We start from the raw sequence: 21,654 nt of genomic DNA on the forward strand, positions 1-21,654 counted from the left end.
GTCCAGTTGTCAGGAACGTGAAACTGTTAGGCTTATGGAGGTCTCGTTTGGCAAAGGTATTTAATCAACTAAGTGACATGCTCATCAAGGTCTGCGCCGCCATTGGTAAATGTGGTTTTATAGACAAATATCCTGGTTTCGCTGTCTGTCGCAGCTTCACTATTTCTTTATTTCTTTTTTATCAGTAAACTATGGCTACTTATAGAATATGATGAATCAAACACCTATTTCCGAGAGGACTGTAGTATGGTAATTAGGTGAGCGAGTGGTTCTGCAACAATCCCTGCATACTTTACATCCATCTCCCTCTGCGTATTAGTGTCATTCGGGGGGAGGATGTCTTATGCAAAAGATAATATTTTAATGAAGTGATTGCAATTATGCATACGCTAGCGATGGGTGAGATGTGCGGGCAGCAGCCGTGCCTGAGAGGTGACGCAGGCTATACAGAAATAGCGTGAGAGATGCTGGCAGGGTGCCCCGCCTGCCTGCTGCTGCTGCTGCTGGTGAGGCACCCACCCACCTCGCTAGTCTCCATCACCGCCAGCAGCCCCACCAGCGCCCCCACGAGTCGAGCCCCACGCCCTGCGAGGCACCTCTCGGGCTCTGTGCCACAGTAACCTACCTGGGGTAGACCAGATCACCAGTGGTCCCCCACACACACACGCTCATCTCCCCAGCCATCACAGTGAGTTTATCTTCTTGTATCGTGTCTATATCTAGTATATCTACATTGGGCATTCCATTTAGCAGCGAACTCTCGATATGGTGAGTGATTGGTCGCTCGCTGCCCGCGATGTCACTAGTTGCGTCTTACAAGATTTCTCTCATGCCTTTGTGTGAATTCGTTTGTATACATGTGTATATAAGTAGTGTTTTCTACACTAAAACTTAAGTGTTGGGATAAGTTAGAGATCACTGAACAACCCGTTCTCGCACAAACAGCACATATATGACTTATTGCTTATAGTCACTATTTTGCTTATAAACAAGTAAATATGTGACACATTCCAAGTCACATTTTTTTTTTCAAAACACTAACTTTTTCTCTCAGGTTTATTAAACAATAGAGATTTTATACAAAATTTGACAATATCCTGAGTTACTTTACAATTTATTTAAATATTTTAGTTTTGTTTTATTATTTTTATAAAACTGTAATATCAATATAGGTATAGGTTCAGTACTAATTGTAATATCCTAACATACTAAGAAGGTTAGGTTAGTTTTTTTTCTCTTCAGCTTTTCAAGGTAAACTCCAATATTCACAATAAATTAGTATGTCACATATGCACTTATTCATAAGCAAGATATTGACTATAAGCAAGTGCGAGAACAGCTGGCCACCCCCTTCCCCTCACCTCACCAGCTATCCACCCCCTTCCGCCTCACGTCACCAGCTGGCCACCCCTCCGCCTCACCTCACCAGCTGTCCACCCCCTTCTCACCTCACCAGCTGTCCACCCCCTCCGCCTCACCTCACCAGCTGTCCACCCCCTTCTCACCTCACCAGCTGTCCACCCCCTCCGCCTCACCTCACCAGCTGTCCACCCCCTTCTCCTCACCTCACCAGCTGTCCACCCCCTCCGCCTCACCTCACCAGCTGTCCATCCCTCCGCCTCACCTCACCAGCTGTCCACCCATCCGCCTCACCTCACCAGCTGTCCACCCCCCCTCCGCCTCACCTCACCAGCTGGCCACCCCCCTCCGCCTCACCTCACCAGCTGGCCACCCCCTCCGCCTCACCTCACCAGCTGGCCACCCCCTCCGCCTCACCTCACCAGCTGTCCACCCCCTCCGCCTCACCTCACCAGCTGTCCACCCCCCTCCACCTCACCTCACCAGCTGTCCACCCCCCTCCGCCTCACCTCACCAGCTGTCCACCCCCTCCGCCTCACCTCACCAGCTGTCCACCCCCCTCCACCTCACCTCACCAGCTGGCCACCCCCCTCCGCCTCACCTCACCAGCTGTCCACCCCCCTCCGCCTCACCTCACCAGCTGTCCACCCCCCTCCGCCTCACCTCACCAGCTGGCCACCCCCCCTCCGCCTCACCTCACCAGCGGGCCACCCTAAATTTCTAAAAACTTAACGCTCTAAATTTCTTTGAAACTTAAAAATATAAACGTTTAGTTGGACGCGTTAACATTGACGCAGCAACATTGTTCTTCTTGCCCCCCCCCCCCCCCGGCCTCCCTGTGTACTCACCTAGTTGTGCTTTGCGGGGGTTGAGCTCTGGCTCTTTGGTCCCGCCTCAACCGTCAATCAACTGGTGTACAGGTTCCTGAGCCTACTGGGCTCTATCATATCTACATTTGAAACTGTGTATGGAGTCAGTCTCCACCACATCACTGCCTAATGCATTCCACTTGTTAACTACTCTGACACTGAAAAAGTTCTTTCTAACATCCCTGAAAAAAGGGATGTGTGTGTGTGTGTGCGCTCTCTCCCAATGTGAACACACAGCGAGTGTACACATTGGGAGAGTGCACATGGGCACTTAAAGTGTACACAGAAAAGATGCACACGAGAGAATGTAAACACAGGAAGCTTATATTCTAGTGTTACTTAAACAGTCTTAGGCAGACTGTTGTGGCTGGCAGGTGGTCGTTTTGACAAGGAGGTGGTGAAAGTGACAGATGGTGGTGTCACGGTATATATATATATATATATATATATATATATATATATATATATATATATATATATATATATATATATATATATATATATATATATATATATATATATATATATATATATATGTATATATATATATATATATATATATATATATATATATATATATATATATGTCGTACCTAGTAGCCAGAACTCACTTCTCAGCCTACTATGCGAGGCCCGATTTGCCTAATAAGCCAAGTTTTACTGAATTAATATATTTTCTCTAATTTTTTTCTTATGAAATGATAAAGCTACCCATTTCATTATGTATGAGGTCAATTTTTTTTTTTGGAGTTAAAATTAACGTAGATATATGACCGAACCTAACCAACCCTACCTAACCTAACCTAACCTATCTTTATAGGTTAGGTTAGGTTAGGTAGCCGAAAACGTTAGGTTAGGTTAGGTTAGGTAGGTTAGGTTGTCGAAAAAACATTAATTCATGAAAACTAGGCTTATTAGGCAAATCGGGCCTTGCATAGTAGGCTGAGAAGTGAGTTCTGGCTACTAGGTACGACATATATATATATATATATGCAGCAATGATCACAAAAACACTGATCCAAGTATGCAGAATAACCACATATGAAAAATAGAAAATGCTTAACGCGTTTTCGGCTAATTCGCCTTCATCAGAGCAAAGTAGAATGAGGATAAGATTGCTGATCAGACCTTTATATCCGCCTGGGCAGATCACCTGACCACCAAAAATAAGTGGAGGAAAGGAATTATAAGAAAGAAGGTAATTGCAGAAGGCCTATTGGCCCATACAAGGCAGCTCCTATTAATATCTCCAAGTGCTATACGTGTTTAAATGATTGCTATATTGTTTTGACGTGCTATATTGAGGCTTAAATAGGGATCCAACTTGTACATACCGGGGCTCACATTAAGGCTGTTGTTACAATGTTTGATCAGAGCAGACTCGATCACGTTTCGTTCAACAAAATCCTTACTTTTAACAATACATTTTGCCCCTGTGAAGTCGATAGAATGATTCTATCGATAGATAGAATGAATCATTCTATCGACTTCACAGGGGCAAAATGTATTGTTAAAAGTAAGGATTTTGTTGAACGAAACGTGATCGAGTCTGCTCTGATCAAACATTGTAACAACAGCCTTAATGTGAGCCCCGGTATGTACAAGTTGGATCCCTATTTAAGCCTCAATATAGCACGTCAAAACAATATAGCAATCATTTAAACACGTATAGCACTTGGAGATATTAATAGGAGCTGCCTTGTATGGGCCAATAGGCCTTCTGCAATTACCTTCTTTCTTATAATTCCTTTCCTCCACTTATTTTTGGTGGTCAGGTGATCTGCCCAGGCGGATATAAAGGTCTGATCAGCAATCTTATCCTCATTCTACTTTGCTCTGATGAAGGCGAATTAGCCGAAAACGCGTTAAGCATTTTCTATTTTTCATATGTGGTTATTCTGCATATATATATATATATATATATATATATATATATATATATATATATATATATATATATGTATATATATATATATGTCGTACCAGAACGTATATGTTAGTAGCCAGAACACACTTCTCAGCCTACTATGCTAGGCCCGATTTGCCTAATAATCCAAGTTTTCATGAATTAATGTTTTTTCGACTACCTAACCTACCTAACCTAACCTAACCTAACTTTTTCGGCTACCTAACCCAACCTAACCTATAAAGATAGGTTAGGTTAGGTTAGGTAGGGTTGGTTAGGTTTGGTCATATATCTACGTTAATTTTAACTCCAATAAAAAAAAATTGACCTCATACATAATGAAATGGGTAGCTTTATCATTTGGATAAATGGATAAATCAGCTAATGGATAAAGCTACCCATTTCATTATGTATGAGGTCAATTTTTTTTATTGGAGTTAAAATTAACGTCGATATATGACTGAACCTAACCAACCCTACCTAACCTAACCTAACCTAACCTATCTTTATTGGTTAGGTTAGGTTAGGTAACCGAAAAAGTTAGGTTAGGTTAGGTTAGGTAGGTTAGGTGGTCGAAAAACAATTAATTCATGAAAACTTGGCTTATTAGGCAAATCGGGCCTTGCATAGTAGGCTGAGAAGTGCGTTCTGGCTACTAGGTACGACATATATATATATATTTATATATGCACACCTATTTACTATTCACGTTAACCTCCCTTGGGTTTGTCAACAGATTGGATGAGTGATCGTTTGGAAACCCTGACCCTTAGCTAGAGGTTTAGCCATTATAATAATTCTTTGTGTCGGGGGACAGGCAGCCAGTGCATATATGTATATGTTAGGCTTATATCGACGTTCCCTCGCCCAAAGATGGAGCTACTAACCCCCCCTCCCCCAGGACGGAACCCCCCTCAACAAACTATACCTCCTGGGTACCTATTTACTGCTAGGTGAACAGAGCCATTAGGTGAGAGGAAATGCGCCTAGTCATTTCTGTCCCGCCTGGGATTCGAACCCTCAATTCCTGATTGTGAGTCGAGAACAAATCCCGACGGTGCTAGCGGAACCCTCTCTCTGATAATGTATAACAGTATATAGGACCTACCAGCCACTCTACTCTGATAAGGGTATATCAGTACTGTATATTCAACCGACCAGCTAGTCGTATATACCAGTATATACGACCAGTATCATTGTTTGTAAGCGACGACTAGGCTGAAGCTCAGGGCGGACCTACCAGCCACTCTACTCTGATAAGGGTATACTAGTACTGTATATTCAACCGACCAGCTAGTCGGGTATACCAGTATATACGACCAGTATCATACGACCAGGGCGGATGATAAGAATGCTGACCTCTTGCTCCAGCTTGTCCTACGTCCGTCTCCGTTCCCATGTTGATGTGTCAGACGGGAGGACTGACAAGCTGACCCTACTTGTTGGTCACTGTGCTGCTGACGTCTGACCTGAGCTGGTGGTACCTCGCGACCCCTCGCACTCGCTACACCCACACCTGTGGCTCCAATGGTGCTCAATCACTTGGACCATAGGGGAATCGAACGCTGACCTGCAAGAAGCAAGGCCGTTCCTGTATCAACCAGTCGAAGTGTTTATATTCCAAGTTACATTTTTGGTAAGATAGTTTCATATAATTTAATTTGTCTATCACTTACCTAACACCCACCCAGTGGGCGGCGGTAGAAAGACCACAGTCAACCAGTGGGCGGCGGTAGAAAGACCACAGTCAACCAGTGGGCGGCGGTAGAAAGACCACAGTCAACCAGTGGGCGGCGGTAGAAAGACCACAATCAACCAGTGGGCGGGGGTAGAAAGACCACAATCAACCAGTGGGCGGCGGTAGAAAGACCACAGTCAAGCAGTGGGCGGGGGTAGAAAGACCACAGTCAACCAGTGGGCGGCGGTAGAAAGACCACAATCAACCAGTGGGCGGCGGTAGAAAGACCACAATCAACCAGTGGGCGGGGGTAGAAAGACCACAGTCAACCAGTGGGCGGCGGTAGAAAGACCACAATCAACCAGTGGGCGGGGGTAGAAAGACCACAATCAACCAGTGGGCGGCGGTAGAAAGACCACAGTCAAGCAGTGGGCGGGGGTAGAAAGACCACAATCAACCAGTGGGCGGCGGTAGAAAGACCACAATCAACCAGTGGGCGGCGGTAGAAAGACCACAGTCAACCAGTGGGCGGCGGTAGAAAGACCACAGTCAACCAGTGGGCGGCGGTAGAAAGACCACAATCAACCAGTGGGCGGCGGTAGAAAGACCACAATCAACCAGTGGGCGGCGGTAGAAAGACCACAATCAACCAGTGGGCGGCGGTAGAAAGACCACAATCAACCAGTGGGCGGCGGTAGAAAGACCACAATCAACCAGTGGGCGGCGGTAGAAAGACCACAATCAACCAGTGGGCGGCGGTAGAAAGACCAGTCAACCAGTGGGCGGGGGTAGAAAGACCACAGTCAACCAGTGGGCGGCGATAGAAAGACCACAGTCAACCAGTGGGCGGCGATAGAAAGACCACAGTCAACCAGTGGGCGGGAGTAGAAAGACCACAGTCAACCAGTGGGCGGGAGTAGAAAGACCACAGTCAACCAGTGGGCGGGAGTAGAAAGACCACAGTCAACCAGTGGGCGGGGGTAGAAAGACCACAGTCAACCAGTGGGCGGGAGTAGAAAGACCACAGTCAACCAGTGGGCGGGGGTAGAAAGATTACAATCAGACGCATACACAACCTCCAGGAACCAATCCAACAGGGCAACCTGTCCTCTTAAAAAGAACGTCGCTTTTGGCCGTTTGCCCGTATGGCCGAATTTGGACGTAATTTGAAAATGAAAAAAAAATTAAAATAAATTTGGGATTTCTTTTTTCAACAACAGTAAGTTAAGGGTCCTCTGATAGGTTAGGTGGGCAGGAAATTCTCATAAAGTTTCAAAACGTTATGAAAAACGTGAATTTAAAGTGTCCTCTTATAACCTCTGCGCGTAAGGCGGACGACTCAAATAGAAAACGGAACAGAACGTCACTTTTGTGAGTCGATTTCATTTCAAATTACGTCCAAATTTAGCCATATCGCGCATACGGGCCAAAAGTGACGTTCTTTTTAAGAGGACGGGTTGAACAGGGACACAAATAGTCACCATTTTCAGATGAAGGTCAGACTATGGTATTGTGGGTGGCGGGAGGGGGGGGGGGCAGACCCCGGGCCCTCTTCCTCCAGCTTGTTGTTGTTTTAGATTCAGCTGCTCAGGACAAGAAGTTTCAGTAGCACGGGCTATGGTGAGCCCGTAATCCTCCTCCAGCGGTGGCATCAACGCTAAACGCCCCACCACTTACGGCCCACGTTAACCACACGCTGTTTCCTGCGTTCCCGATATTACGACGCCGTTTTTTGACCTCTTCGTGCACATCCGGGGATGAATCCGGGGTTTGTTTTGGCTTCATATCGATGGTTGGTTATCAGGTAAACAGTATAGGAAGCACGTTCAGGGTATTGTGTTTAGCTTCAGGGTATATGCTTCAGGAGGAGTGCTTCAGGGTGTGTGCTTCAGGGTGTGTGCTTCAGCGTGAGTGCTTCAGAGTATATTCTTGGTATACAACCTTCTATCTCTAGTTGTATGCTTAAACCTACAATCTAAAGTGTTATTAATCATCATTTAAGGGACATACTAGGCTTAAACAGAGGCATATATCATTTAGTACTCGCCTAGTTGTGCTTGCGGGGGTTGAGCTTTGGTTCTTTGGTCTCGTCTTTCAACTGTCAATCAACTGGTGTACAGATTCCTGAGCCTACTGGGCTCTATCATATCTACATTGTAAACTGTGTATGGAGTCAGCCTCCACCACATCACTGCCTAATGCATTCCATTTGTTAACTACTCTGACACTGAAAAAGTTCCTTCTAACGTCCCTGTGGCTCATGTGGGTACTCAGTTTCCACCTGTGTCCCCTTGTTCGCGTCCCACCAGTGTTGAATAGTTTATCCTTGTTTACCCGGTCGATTCCCCTGAGGATTATGTAGGTTGTGATCATGTCTCCCCTTACTCTTCTGTCCTCCAGGGTCATAAGGTGCATTTCCCGTGTGTGTGTGTGTGTGTGTGTGTGTGTGTGTGTGTGTGTGTGTGTGTGTGTGTGTGTGTGGGTAGGTGTGGGGGATGATGCCAGGTGTTCTAACTCACCCAAATTACCTCTCAACTCACATTCCTGGAGACCAAAATGTCTCCCTCATCTTCCCCCCTTCAGGTGGCCATCCTCCCCTAACCTCTTGCATGATAGGTAAGAGCCTTCCTACCCGAGCTTTTCCCTACATGTATTCCCTAGAATACGATTCGCCAATTCCGATCCTCATTGCCCTGTGCTCTGTAATCAGGCCGTTCACACGAGGGGTAGGTGCCAGGGGGCCACGGTGCCCAATCGTCCCACCCTGCCCAGGGTTCGAACCCAGGTCCTCATGTCACGCCAGGTATCATGTCACGCCAGGTGTCATGTCACGCCAGGTGTCATGTCACGCCAGGTGTCATGTCACGCCATATGCTCAGTGGGTGACAGTTTAGAGCAGCGCCGCACTCCTCTTCCCCAGCAGCTTCATGTGTGTCCATCACGCGCCTAAAACCAAAAGACAAACAGCTTGCGAGCGCATAACCCGCAGCCCGTCCTCCCGCGCGACCCGCCCCGTCCTCCCACGACCCGTCCCGTCCTCCCACGACCCGTCCCGTCCTCCCACGACTCGCAGCCCGTCCTCACCACAACAGTCACCACCACACTGCCACGTGAAGATCCATGTAGCATGACTACCAACCCACACACATGATAAGAAAGTGAGCACGTTTCGGTCCTGGACCCATTATCAAATCCAGGACGGACCAAAACGTTGTGTTACTTCTTTCAGCCACTTTATTGTCATTTATGCAGGTAGCAGGAATGGTGGGTAGTTGTGACCTCCCTGGTGAATGTTGTCAGCTGACACTGTATCCTACATGAGCTGACACTGTACCTCTACTTCAGCTGACACTGTATCCTACATGAGCTGACACTGTACCTCTACTTCAGCTGACACTGCACCCTACATGAGCTGACACTGTACCTCTACTTCAGCTGACACTGTATCCTACATGAGCTGACACTACCTCTGCTTCAGCTGACACTGTATCCTACATGAGCTGACACTGTACCTCTGCTTCAGCTGACACTGCACCCTACATGAAATGACAATGTACCTCTGCTTCAGCTGACACTGCACCCTACATGAGCTGACACTGTACCTCTACTTCAGCTGACACTGTATCCTACATGAGCTGACACTGTACCTCTGCTTCAGCTGACACTGCACCCTACATGAAATGACAATGTACCTCTGCTTCAGCTGACACTGCACCCTACATGAGCTGACACTGTACCTCTGCTTCAGCTGACACTGCACCCTACATGAAATGACAATGTACCTCTGCTTCAGCTGACACTGCACCCTACATGAGCTGACACTGTACCTCTACTTCAGCTGACACTGTATCCTACATGAGCTGACACTGTACCTCTACTTCAGCTGACACTGTATCCTACATGAGCTGACAATGTACCTCTGCTTCAGCTGACACTGCACCCTACATGAGCTGACACTGTACCTCTACTTCAGCTGACACTGTATCCTACATGAAATGACAATGTACCTCTGCTTCAGCTGACACTGCACCCTACATGAGCTGACACTGTACCTCTACTTCAGCTGACACTGTATCCTACATGAGCTGACAATGTACCTCTGCTTCAGCTGACACTGCACCCTACATGAGCTGACACTGTACCTCTACTTCAGCTGACACTGTATCCTACATGAGCTGACACTATACCTCTGCTTCAGCTGACACTGTATCCTACATGAGCTGACACTATACCTCTGCTTCAGCTGACACTGTATCCTACATGAGCTGACACTATACCTCTGCTTCAGCTGACACTGTACCCTACATAAGCAGCGTGACGGACTTTAGAATCGGTTATGCATTGAGAAATTCGTTAAGTTATTGCCTTGAATTACCGTCCATAAGACGGATACTTTCAATAAGTCTCTGAATCAAAATCTGGAGGAATATTGGCAGAACATTCTCCCACTCCCCGGGGCCCATGGAGTAATGCAGGAGGTGGAGCCCCGGGGCCCGTGGAGTAATGCAGGAGGTGGAGCCCCGGGGCACGTGGAGTAATGCAGGAGGTGGAGCCCCGGGGCACGTGGAGTAATGCAGGAGGTGGAGCCCCGGGGCACGTGGAGTAATGCAGGAGGTGGAGCCCCGGGGCACGTGGAGTAATGCAGGAGGTGGAGCCCCGGGGCCCGTGAAGTAATGCAGGAGGTGGTGCCCCGGGGCACGTGGAGTAATGCAGGAGGTGGAGCCCCGGGGCACGTGGAGTAATGCAGGAGGTGGAGCCCCGGGCACGTGGAGTAATGCAGGAGGTGGAGCCCCGGGGCACGTGGAGTAATGCAGGAGGTGGAGCCCCGGGGCACGTGGAGTAATGCAGGAGGTGGAGCCCCGGGGCACGTGGAGTAATGCAGGAGGTGGAGCCCCGGGGCACGTGGAGTAATGCAGGAGGTGGAGCCCCGGGGCACGTGGAGTAATGCAGGAGGTGGAGCCCCGGGCACGTGGAGTAATGCAGGAGGTGGCGCCCCGGGGCACGTGGAGTAATGCAGGAGGTGGAGCCCCGGGGCACGTGGAGTAATGCAGGAGGTGGAGCCCCGGGGCACGTGGAGTAATGCAGGAGGTGGAGCCCCGGGCACGTGGAGTAATGCAGGAGGTGGAGCCCCGGGCACGTGGAGTAATGCAGGAGGTGGAGCCCCGGGGCACGTGAAGTAATGCAGGAGGTGGTGCCCCGGGCACGTGGAGTAATGCAGGAGGTGGAGCCCCGGGGCACGTGAAGTAATGCAGGAGGTGGTGCCCCGGGGCACGTGGAGTAATGCAGGAGGTGGAGCCCCGGGGCACGTGGAGTAATGCAGGAGGTGGCGCCTGGGCACATGGCATCAACAAACTCATGCATCAGCTTATTCACTCACGAAGGCGTTTATAACCCCAGGATCCCGTCTCTCACAACGCCTCATTTCTCCACCCTCTCATACACTCATATCCTTGGGGGAAGTAGAAAAGATTAGAAATGTAAAATATAGAGTGTGTCCGCCTTGCTGACACGATGTGTGTATATTTGGTAGCTAAGCTTGCTCTCTTTTGTCTGGGAGCTGCCAGTGTTTGCGAGGGTTTTCTTGTATAGTTCAAAGATACATGAGTGTCTGTACATGGATCCTGAGTAGCATTCATATATACACATTCAGATGCTTGTGTTCATGTATTGATACTTTGTTTAAGTTTTGTGTGTGTGTGTGTGTGTGTGTGTGTGTGTGTGTGTGTGTGTGTGTGTGTGTGTGTGTGTGTGTGTGTGTGTGTGTGTGTGTGTTTTGGAGGTGGGGGGGAAGGAGGAGGGCAGTTTCAGTCTGTATTTCATCTTGAAATTCTGTATTGTTGAACTTGGATTCCATCGAGTGGATCCAAGCTCTTGGGCCACCAGCTGTGAGATTGAGCGGGACGTCTCATCTTGGAGTAATCTTTCTAGCGTTGCGTTGTAACATTCTGGTCATGTTTACTCACTCTGATGCCCCGCAGGGCTCCACGGAGTGCTTGGATGGTTGGGTCATATTGTGGGCGGTGTTTTGCTGCGCTTTATACTGCCTTGTTTTGCTTCCTTGTTTTTCAATGATAGTTTTTTATTGCAAGGTGTGTGTGGAGGTACTGGAGGGTGTTGGAGATGTGTGTGGGGGTACTGGAAGGTGTTGGAGATGTGTGTGGGGGTACTGGAGGGTGTTGGAGATGTGTGTGGGGGTACTGGAAGGTGTTGGAGATGTGTGTGGAGGTACTGGAAGGTGTTGGAGATGTGTGTGGGGGTACTGGAGGGTGTTGGAGATGTGTGTGGGGGTACTGGAAGGTGTTGGAGATGTGTGTGGAGGTACTGGAAGGTGTTGGAGATGTGTGTGGGGGTACTGGAAGGTGTTGGAGATGTGTGTGGGGGTACTGGAGGGTGTTGGAGATGTGTGTGGGGGTACTGGAAGGTGTTGGAGATGTGTGTGGAGGTACTGGAAGGTGTTGGAGATGTGTGTGGGGGTACTGGAAGGTGTTGGAGATGTGTGTGGGGGTACTGGAAGGTGTTGGAGATGTGTGTGGGGGTACTGGAAGGTGTTGGAGATGTGTGTGGAGGTACTGGAAGGTGTTGGAGATGTGTGTGGGGGTACTGGAAGGTGTTGGAGATGTGTGTGGGGGTACTGGAAGGTGTTGGAGATGTGTGTGGGGGTACTGGAGGGTGTTGGAGATGTGTGTGGGGGTACTGAAGGGTGTTGGAGATGTGTGTGGAGGTACTGGAGGGTGTTGGAGATGTGTGTGGAGGTACTGAAGGGTGTTGGAGATGTGTGTAGGGGTACTGGAGGGTGTTGGAGATGTGTGTGGAGGTACTGAAGGGTGTTGGAGATGTGTGTAGGGGTACTGGAGGGTGTTGGAGATGTATGTGGGGGTACTGGGGGGTGTTGGAGATGTGTGTAGGGGTACTGGAGGGTGTTGGAGATGTGTGTAGGGGTACTGAAGGGTGTTGGAGATGTGTGTGGAGGTACTGAAGGGTGTTGGAGATGTGTGTGGGGGTACTGGAGGGTGTTGGAGATGTGTGTGGGGGTACTGGAGGGTGTTGGAGATGTGTGTGGGGGTACTGGAGGGTGTTGGAGATGTGTGTAGGGGTACTGGAGGGTGTTGGAGATGTGTGTGGGGGTACTGGAAGGTGTTGGAGATGTGTGTGGGGGTACTGGAAGGTGTTGGAGATGTGTGTGGGGGTACTGGAAGGTGTTGGAGATGTGTGTGGAGGTACTGAAGGGTGTTGGAGATGTGTGTGGGGGTACTGGAAGGTGTTGGGGATGTGTGTGGAGGTACTGAAGGGTGTTGGAGATGTGTGTAGGGGTACTGGAAGGTGTTGGAGATGTGTGTGGGGGTACTGGAGGGTGTTGGAGATGTGTGTAGGGGTACTGGGGGGTGTTGGAGATGTGTGTAGGGGTACTGGAGGGTGTTGGAGATGTATGTGGGGGTACTGGGGGGTGTTGGAGATGTGTGTAGGGGTACTGGAGGGTGTTGGAGATGTATGTAGGGGTACTGGAGGGTGTTGGAGATGTGTGTGGGGGTACTGGAAGGTGTTGGGGATGTGTGTAGGGGTACTGGAGGGTGTTGGAGATTTTTTTCTTTAGTAAAGAGGAAGGAGAGGCATAGGTTAAGGGAAGTATAGAAGTGGGAAATACAGTGAGAGGTATGAAAGCAGGCGGGTTGTCCGCCTTGCTGACACGATGTTATGATAGCAGGCGGGCTGTCCGCCTTGCTGACACGATGTGTGGGTGTTGGCAGCTAAGCTAAGCTGGCTCCCTCTTGTCAGGGAGCTGTGAGTGTGTGAGAGGTTCTTCACATGTGTTTCACCATATATGGATGTCCATAGATGAATACTGTGTAGCATTCATATATACACACTCCGATGCTTCCACACATGTTGTTCTGTTTAAGGCTCTTTATTTTATTATTATTATTTATTGAGTTATTCATATATATATATATATATATATATATATATATATATATATATATATATATATATATATATAAACATACATACTCATTTTTTCCAATTATAGAGGGAAGGATCTCTGGTCAGTATTTCATCTGGGAATTATGTACTGTGGGGCGGGGTTTATCACGTTCACGTTAGGATATCGTATGTATGGAATACACATTCCATGCTCCCTACCTTCTATCCCCACCCCATCCTTCTCCCCTCTCTCTTTTCCCCTCCCATCCCCCTCTCTCTTCCTCTCCCAGCTCTCTACCCCTCTCTCTCTCTCTCTCTCTCTCTACCCCTCCCAGTCCCAGCCCTAGACGCCAGGTGTGTGAGGCTGCTCCCTCCGACCCTTACATCTCTCGTGGAATATTTCGTGACATGTGTTTACAAATGAGTACACATATGACGCAGTTTTGGGGTATTTTAGTGCCCTCTTTTGTTTCCCTGAGAGACAATAAAGTTAATCGGTAACAATTCTGTACTAGCGGGAATTAGCGTGATAGTAACATTAATTTCTTGGAAGACAAATCCCGGAAAACCTCTCATTAATTTCAATCTTGAGTACATCTTTATCTCCCATTGACACTCTCTCTCATTCGCTCAATGTTCTTTTTTAAACTAAGACTAGCGTCATTAGGAATGTTATTAAATATCCTAATGAAACTACAAGCAAGTGTTTAGTGTTTTTCCTGCCCGAAACCCTTTGTGTAATAGTGGCTTTAGGCATTGTATGTACTAGCTCTATCTGTAAATTCATCAATATTTGTATCACACCTTGTATGTATGTACTTTACCTAAATAAACATTTGAATTTCAATTTCAATTTGAATTTTGAAGCAAGAGCTGTTATCCTACATTTACTCTTCTGAAACTATCTACAAGCTCATTTATTTCATGATATTTTTTTGTATCCATTAAGAATGAATTTTCATTTAAGGAACAGGATAAACCAGGAGCCAACTGTGTGTCAGAGCCTTCACGTGATGGTTCAAGTTCAAGTACGTTTATTGAGACAATAAAACAACATCTCAAAGGGATAGAGTAGCTTAGGCTATTTCTACCCTCCTCTACTTCAAGTCCCTCAAGGGGCGCACACATCCAGTCACTACAAATCCACAAACCACAATACAAGAATCACGTTTAACATTGCAGGTTAATATAGTAAACACCGTATATAAGTGTTACACTCTTGGGGCAAAATGCTTGTAGCTCCTAAATATTCTGTCTATCATACCATTATCACACATCCAAACAATTTAAATTGTTTGGAACATGATATCCTTCGTATCAACATGTCGAGTGAACAGGTTACAGGTGCGAGTATGCCTGGGAATGAATGATAGCTGTTGGGAGTGATGTTCTCATGCATTACCAGCATGAGGCTGTTGATGGCTGAGCGCCTTGTGTTTCGGCTGCCAATTACTGGTTGTCCAGGAAGTTGGGCCAGGTGCGGAACTTTTAGAATATCGGCATTGCACATAATAATACGCCCACCAACATCTCGACAATATTGGATGCCATAATGTTCAGACCCGCGTCCAACCAGACTTGGTCAAGACTAGAGATGAACCTCTTCGCTCGGTTCTTGACTTTCTCCAACATTCTGCTGAATGATGTGGTGTTGTGGGGGTGGAAGGTAATCCAAGAGAGGGGATCATACTCAAAATGCTTCACATTTTGCACAGAGAGAGCTCTAGCTTTCTCTCTCTCTCTCTCTCTCTCTCTCTCTCTCTCTCTCTCTCTCTCTCTCTCTCTCTCTCTCTCTCTCTCTCTCTCTCTCTCTCTCTCTCTCTCTCTCTCTCTCTCTCTTTTTTGCTCTCACTCTCACTCGCTCACCCACTCTCTCATCTCTGAGAGCTCTGGGTACGTCTATGTGTATATACAATTCTCAGTGTTTACCTGTACCACAGTCTGTGAGGGAAGAAAGGCTTGGTCGTCACTAGTGTAAGTTGGACTGGACACTTGCTGTCGTAGGTCAGGTCATCGGGTACTTTTACCTCCACCAGTATTACTTGTCTGGTGTCAGGCATTACATACTAATCCTACAAGTAACTAAATATTCCTCCTGTGCTGTTGTAGCCAGAGATGAGCTTCGATCTTCCTGCTCGCGGGTAAGATTAAGAATAAAACCATTTTTGTTGTGTCCTCTGAAATCGTTTTTGCACTACCGCTCACAGGATGAGTATGTGGTGCACAATAAACTAGCCTCCGCTGGCGGCAACGCAATTCAAGAAATTCCTTAGAGTAGAAGCTTTGTGTGTTTGTGTTTTGGTCGTTATTTTAGCAACACCATTGGTGAAGGTCTGGACCTGACAACACCATTGGTGAAGGTCTGGACCTGACAACACCACTGGTGAAGGTCAGGACCCGAAAGGAGAACATTAACTGAAATCTACTGCAACTGTATTTACAACCAGTGAGGCTGACGTCTGGTCTACCCTACAGGATGTAAACTGTATTTGTTTACTTTGATGATGTCACAAGAGATGTCGATGACGTAAGCAGGTGACGCGGCGAGAGCCATCGATAAGGGGTAAACAAACGATGACGTCACTTGGTTCGCTCGCAATGTAAACAAAGATGGCGTCATGAGACAGAGTTTCGGGAAGGGAGCAAATGTATTAATTTCAGTATTATCTCCACATATAATTTGAGTATACTATCTACAATATATCAAAACGACTGTGTTGTGATGTAATATGTTGTGTATTCCTTGCAGTTACCGAGAGAGAGAGAGGAGAGCACAGAGCTGAGAGACGGATATGTTCCCTCATATGTATAAAGTCAGGTAAGGTTATGTCAGTCCTTGCATTCTGGTTTGATGTTGCACTCATTGGTACTCACGGTGGGTGGGTGCGGCACCACTCACAGTGCTACTCATAGTGGGTGATTGATGCGTGCAATTAACCTGTACTTAAGTATTGGCTACATGGTTCGCGCAACTATTGGGGTCACTCGAATAGTGGCTGCTAGTCTTCACTCGAATAGTGCCTGCTAGCCTTCACTCGAGTAACGGCTACAGACCTTCACTCGGCTTAAGCCCCCAATGGTTGATTGAATATTTAAGCACACAAGGTAAGTCGACTAGACACCAGCATTGAATATCAGACACATTACTGGTGCATATTGAAGCATATGTATGTATGTGGTACGGCTCTCAACACTTAATCGACTGTGTCTGGTGTTTTCTGCACCAAGGATAGATGCAGCACACCCAATCGTGCTACACCAGTACCGGGCGGAGATGTACCATGCGGCGCCTTGGGGACCCGCCCTCATTACCTTACACTTGGCTGGATTAAACTCTTGTGGCCATTTGTCGGGCCATCCCAGCGTCTGTTCTTACCTATATGTGTTTGCCTACATCTAATGGAAAGGGGATTTAGCTTTTGGGTCAGCCTCTTCACTTTCGTCCTCTGCCTCTAATAGTTCAGATATGCCATGTGTACCCCACGTATGTCCTCTAGTGCCTGTGAGAGTATGCTAGTGCCTCCCCCCCCTCTCTCTCTCTCTCTCAATGAGCGGCAGCTTCTTAGTGGTGGGGGACGAAAGGGAAGACGGAGTGTACGATGGAGAAGGAAGAAGGGAAAGAGGGGTGGACAAAGAAGGGAGCAGAAGAAAGACAAAGAAGGGCGGGAAATACCAGCAGCGCGCCGTCATTACCGGTGCGGGTTGACAGCCTAGTGTCACCTCCGGGCAGACAGACTCCCCCAGGGCGGGGCAAGACCTCAAGCCTCCTCTCCTTGTTCCTGGGGGTTAGTCGACTGTTGTGGGTCGCATCCTGGAAAATAGTCATTGTTGGCAAATAGGCGGGAAAGAGCAATGGTGATGTTGTGGAAGAGAGACAGTCACCAAGGGGCGTTATTCCTGTATGGGTATACAGCTCTTGATAAAAAGGAGCTCCCTGTTGGGTTATTTGTGGACCTGCGTAAAGCTTTTGATACTGTCAACCACCAAAACCTTCTTCTTAAACTACATCATTATGGAGTCAGAGGACACTCCCTACAATACCTCGAGTCCTACCTTACTGACAGGCTCCAATATGTTTCTGTGAATAATACAATTTCTCCCACCCTACCCATCAACATTGGTGTTCCTCAGGGCAGCATACTTGGCCCTCTCCTCTTTCTCATCTACATTAATGACCTTCCAAATGCCTCCCAACACCTCAAACCAATTCTATTTGCTGACGACACAACCTTCATTTACTCCAGTCCTGACCCTCTTGCTCTAAATGCCACAGTAAATACTGAGCTAAATAAAGTCCATCTTTGGCTAACTGCCAACAAACTCACCCTTAACATTGACAAAACCTTCTATATTCTGTTTGGCAATAAATCCTCTAGTCTTATAAATCTCAAAATAAACAATACCCAAATTTGTAACAAATTAGATGGCAAATTCCTTGGCATTCTCATTGACCACAAGCTGAATTTCCAGGGACACATTCTAAATATATCAAAAAAAGTTTCAAAAACTGTGGGCATTCTTTCTAAGATCAGATATTATGTACCACGCCCTGCTCTGGTGACTCTCTATTACTCCCTTATCTATCCTTATCTCAACTATGGTATTTGTGCTTGGGGTTCTACTACCCAAAATCACTTACGTCCTCTAATTACCCAACACAAAGCCGCTATTAGAACAATATCCAACTCTGGCCCCAGACATCACTCGGTACCCCTACTCAAATCTCTTAATATGTTAGATATTAAGTCACTGCACATTCTCTCATGTGTATTATACATATTTAAAACGCTAAACTATAATGCCAATCCTGATCTTAAAAGCTTCATAGAAGGTTGTAACAGAACCCATGAGCACCACACCAGAAATAAATACAGTTTTGATATTCCTAGAGTACGTCTTAATCAAACTAGAAATGCTCTGCAAATCAAGGGGCCCAGAATGTGGAATGACCTTCCCAACCATGTTAAAGACTGTACCTCTCTCAACCAGTTTAAGATAAAAACTAAACACTACCTAATAAATTCCCTGTAATCTACCTCACTCCTCTATTGTCAACCCATGTCTGTTATTTTCTTTTTTTTTTCTTTTTTTTTAATCAACACTGTCAACCTATTGTATTTGTGCTGCTTTTTCAGTCATTGTATTTGTGCTGCTTTTTCAGTCATGTTCCCCCTTTTTTTTTATCTTTATTTGTATTTGTTCTCAACATCTTTTATTCTTTATGCTCAATTAGTATTAAGTTCTAGATATTAATGTTTTTTCTTGCCCGAAACGCATTGCGTAATAGTGGCTTTAGGCATTGTATGTACTAGCTCTATCTATATATCAATCCTTTAATGTAACATCACTTGTATGTATATACCTTACCTAAATAAACATCTGAATCTGAATCTGAATCTGGGTGAGGTGGTGCGTGGGTCGTTTGAGATCTGAGGCGCAGAGGTAGCACACCCGTCTCGCTCCAATTTCGTATGGGTTCGAACCCTAGGCTAGGGAAGAATGACTTGGCACCAATACTTAAATGTTGGGCCCTATTCATTCAGCAGTATCTGGTGGACCTGGTTGTAATCACATTGGCGAGACGAGTTTCACCAGTAACAAGCACTGGGTAAGACTTAATCTTGTAGCCCCAGGGCCAGCAGGGAGGTCAAACCGAATGGGTTGGTACGGCTCCATCCTTGCTGCCGTACACTGAATGTCAAAGTGAAGAAATTCAAAGAAGCGCGGGTAAACGGCGAGGGTGTTGTAGTCTCCTTGTAGTTAAGGCGGGCCAAAGGAACGACAACCACCACACTTGACACGTCTGTCAATGTCATGACAATCTCAAGATCAAGTTCTGATGGCATGCGTGACGTCATCTGGATGGCACACATCGTACCACCGGAAGTGTCATGGCGGCTTAGTAATACATCCACTTACACCTGCTATGTTAATACATGACAACGATGACGAGGAGGATGACTACCACAACACATTACAATGCTAGCAACACCATCTCCAACACCAACTGCAACAATAGCATTGCAATAAGAACATAAGAATTAGGGGAAACTCTAGAAGGCGCGTTGGTCCTTCCAAGGATGCAATTCCACAACAGATCCATAAATTCCAGGTACCTATTTATTGCTAGGTGAATAGAGGTGAAAGGATACGTGCCCAACCATTTTTTTCCACCCGGGAATCGAAGCCAAAATCCTCGACTGAGAGTCGAGAACGAAGCCAACTATACTAAGAGACCCCTCATTAAAACATGATTAAACTTCAGTCTCTTGTGACATCACGTTGTGGGTCATGTGGCGTAGTGGTCAGCGCTGTTGGGTCACATTCGACAGGTCCCAAGTTTGATAAACGCGACAAGTCAAAAGTATTTGGGCAACGTTTCCTGTCACCTGATCTGATTCTTGTGTTCACCTAGCAGTAAATGTGTACCTGGGCGGAAGCAGTTGTGGGTTGCATCCTGGGGGGGTCAGTCGTGGGCCTAGAGGGGCCTCGACAGGCCTAGGAGGCTTCCTGTCCCTGACTATGGGAACCCAGACCTTGCTATCTTTAATTAGTTAAAATTTGTGTAAATCAAAGCCTGATCCAGAAACTTTATTCGCACAAACTTGCACAAATCGTTACAATTATGGCTGGACTGAAGTGTACAGCAGTGAACATAAAAAGCTCCTTATACATAAAATAAATAGCATTCAGTACATTTGTATTTTACTGATCGCTGGCACAGTACCATTATGTGTGTCGATTGTTGCACCAGTTTAATTTCACTGGAGAATTATTCTTTGCAGGAATCTGTGGTGTTTGAAGCCTAGTTAGCTTGGTCATCATCCTGTGTATTTCTGAGTTTCGAAAAGTTAGATTAGTTTCCTCAGTGAGGCGTAAGGAAGCATCTTTTCTGGAATCGACACTATCTTGCAGGGTCACTAATTATTATGTTATTATAATCTAGCCAGAATCACGTCAACTATCATACCACAGTCACAGAGCCACACTTTCCTAAGCATCGTGGAAACTAAGTCACAAGGCGTCTGCTGCGATAACTTGCCCAAATCCATCACAGGTTTGGGTAATTTATCTGTAGTGTCTAGATGCTGAATAGTTTCAACAACATCATTAACACGTTGATCTGCTGGGGCAACTCGCAGCTCTCGCACGACCACAGTCTTCCAGCAAGCCAAACTTCAAAACAACCCTTCAACACAACCAGCATCACTTTCAGGTTTGTTATAGAATACAGGGGATCAGTACCTTCGTCAGCATCTTGGTTGACGACGCAAGACAGTGGGGTTAATACTATTTTGACACTATGACATCTCGGTAACTGGGCCACAAGAGAAAACGGAGTGAAGGTGCTACCACCTGTTGGTGGACGGGACACTGGCCAGGTGGTGCGTGTGTTCCTCCAATTTGGTTTGTTATTTAGTGGTACCTTTACCTTCAGCTTTCAGGTCCCATTTTAAGCTTTGTTTCTGGATCGTCGGCAACATTCAGTAGTGACAGCTTCTGCTGATGGGTGCAGCGGTACCCACGATCGTTGTCCATGGGTACACGACAACAACTATTCTTGGTACTTTCCTTGTTGTCCTTGATGCGCTGAAACATTTTGGACTATTTTGTGATTATTTTACTGAAACTCCTGTGGATATTGACTGAGGCCAGCATAGTTACAACGAGGACAGTCTCAGTGTGACAAGAGCCTAGGCTACATGGGGAAACCTTGGAAGAAACATACTTGTGGATAGTGCCGTGACATCTTCAGTATGGCACAAGTGCCAGGCACTAGTGCAGTGCGCAGATCAGGTCAGTATAAGCCATGTTTCTCATCTGTAGTTTATATAGTGTATCCACCAACACCGTTGTGAACGAGGATACAGTACATCCATTCATGAAATTGAAATGGTCTACTATAATTTGCGTACTGGAGA

At 46.7% G+C, this 21,654-nt stretch overlaps 1 protein-coding gene across 4 annotated transcripts in view; it reads left to right on the forward strand.

Annotated features, from left to right (window-relative positions):
- Positions 1–428: 428 nt before the first annotated feature.
- The window catches only part of LOC123766472 (trichohyalin), a 129,571-nt gene continuing 108,345 nt past the window's right edge, over positions 429–21,654 (forward strand). For 2 of the 4 annotated variants that reach the window (XM_069308244.1, XM_069308247.1), the window contains exons 1-2: positions 429–688; positions 16,482–16,550. Coding sequence is in view for 1 of the 4 variants with exons in the window: in XM_069308247.1 (XP_069164348.1) it covers positions 16,525–16,550 (26 nt within the window). In the remaining 3 variants the exon portion in view is untranslated. Of the gene's footprint in view, positions 689–16,481; positions 16,551–21,168; positions 21,530–21,654 lie in introns of those variants that run through there. The other 2 variants (XM_069308246.1, XM_069308286.1) reach the window with 2 other exon arrangements.

This window comes from Procambarus clarkii, chromosome 62 (assembly GCF_040958095.1).
Source record: "Procambarus clarkii isolate CNS0578487 chromosome 62, FALCON_Pclarkii_2.0, whole genome shotgun sequence".
NCBI lineage: Eukaryota > Metazoa > Arthropoda > Malacostraca > Decapoda > Cambaridae > Procambarus > Procambarus clarkii.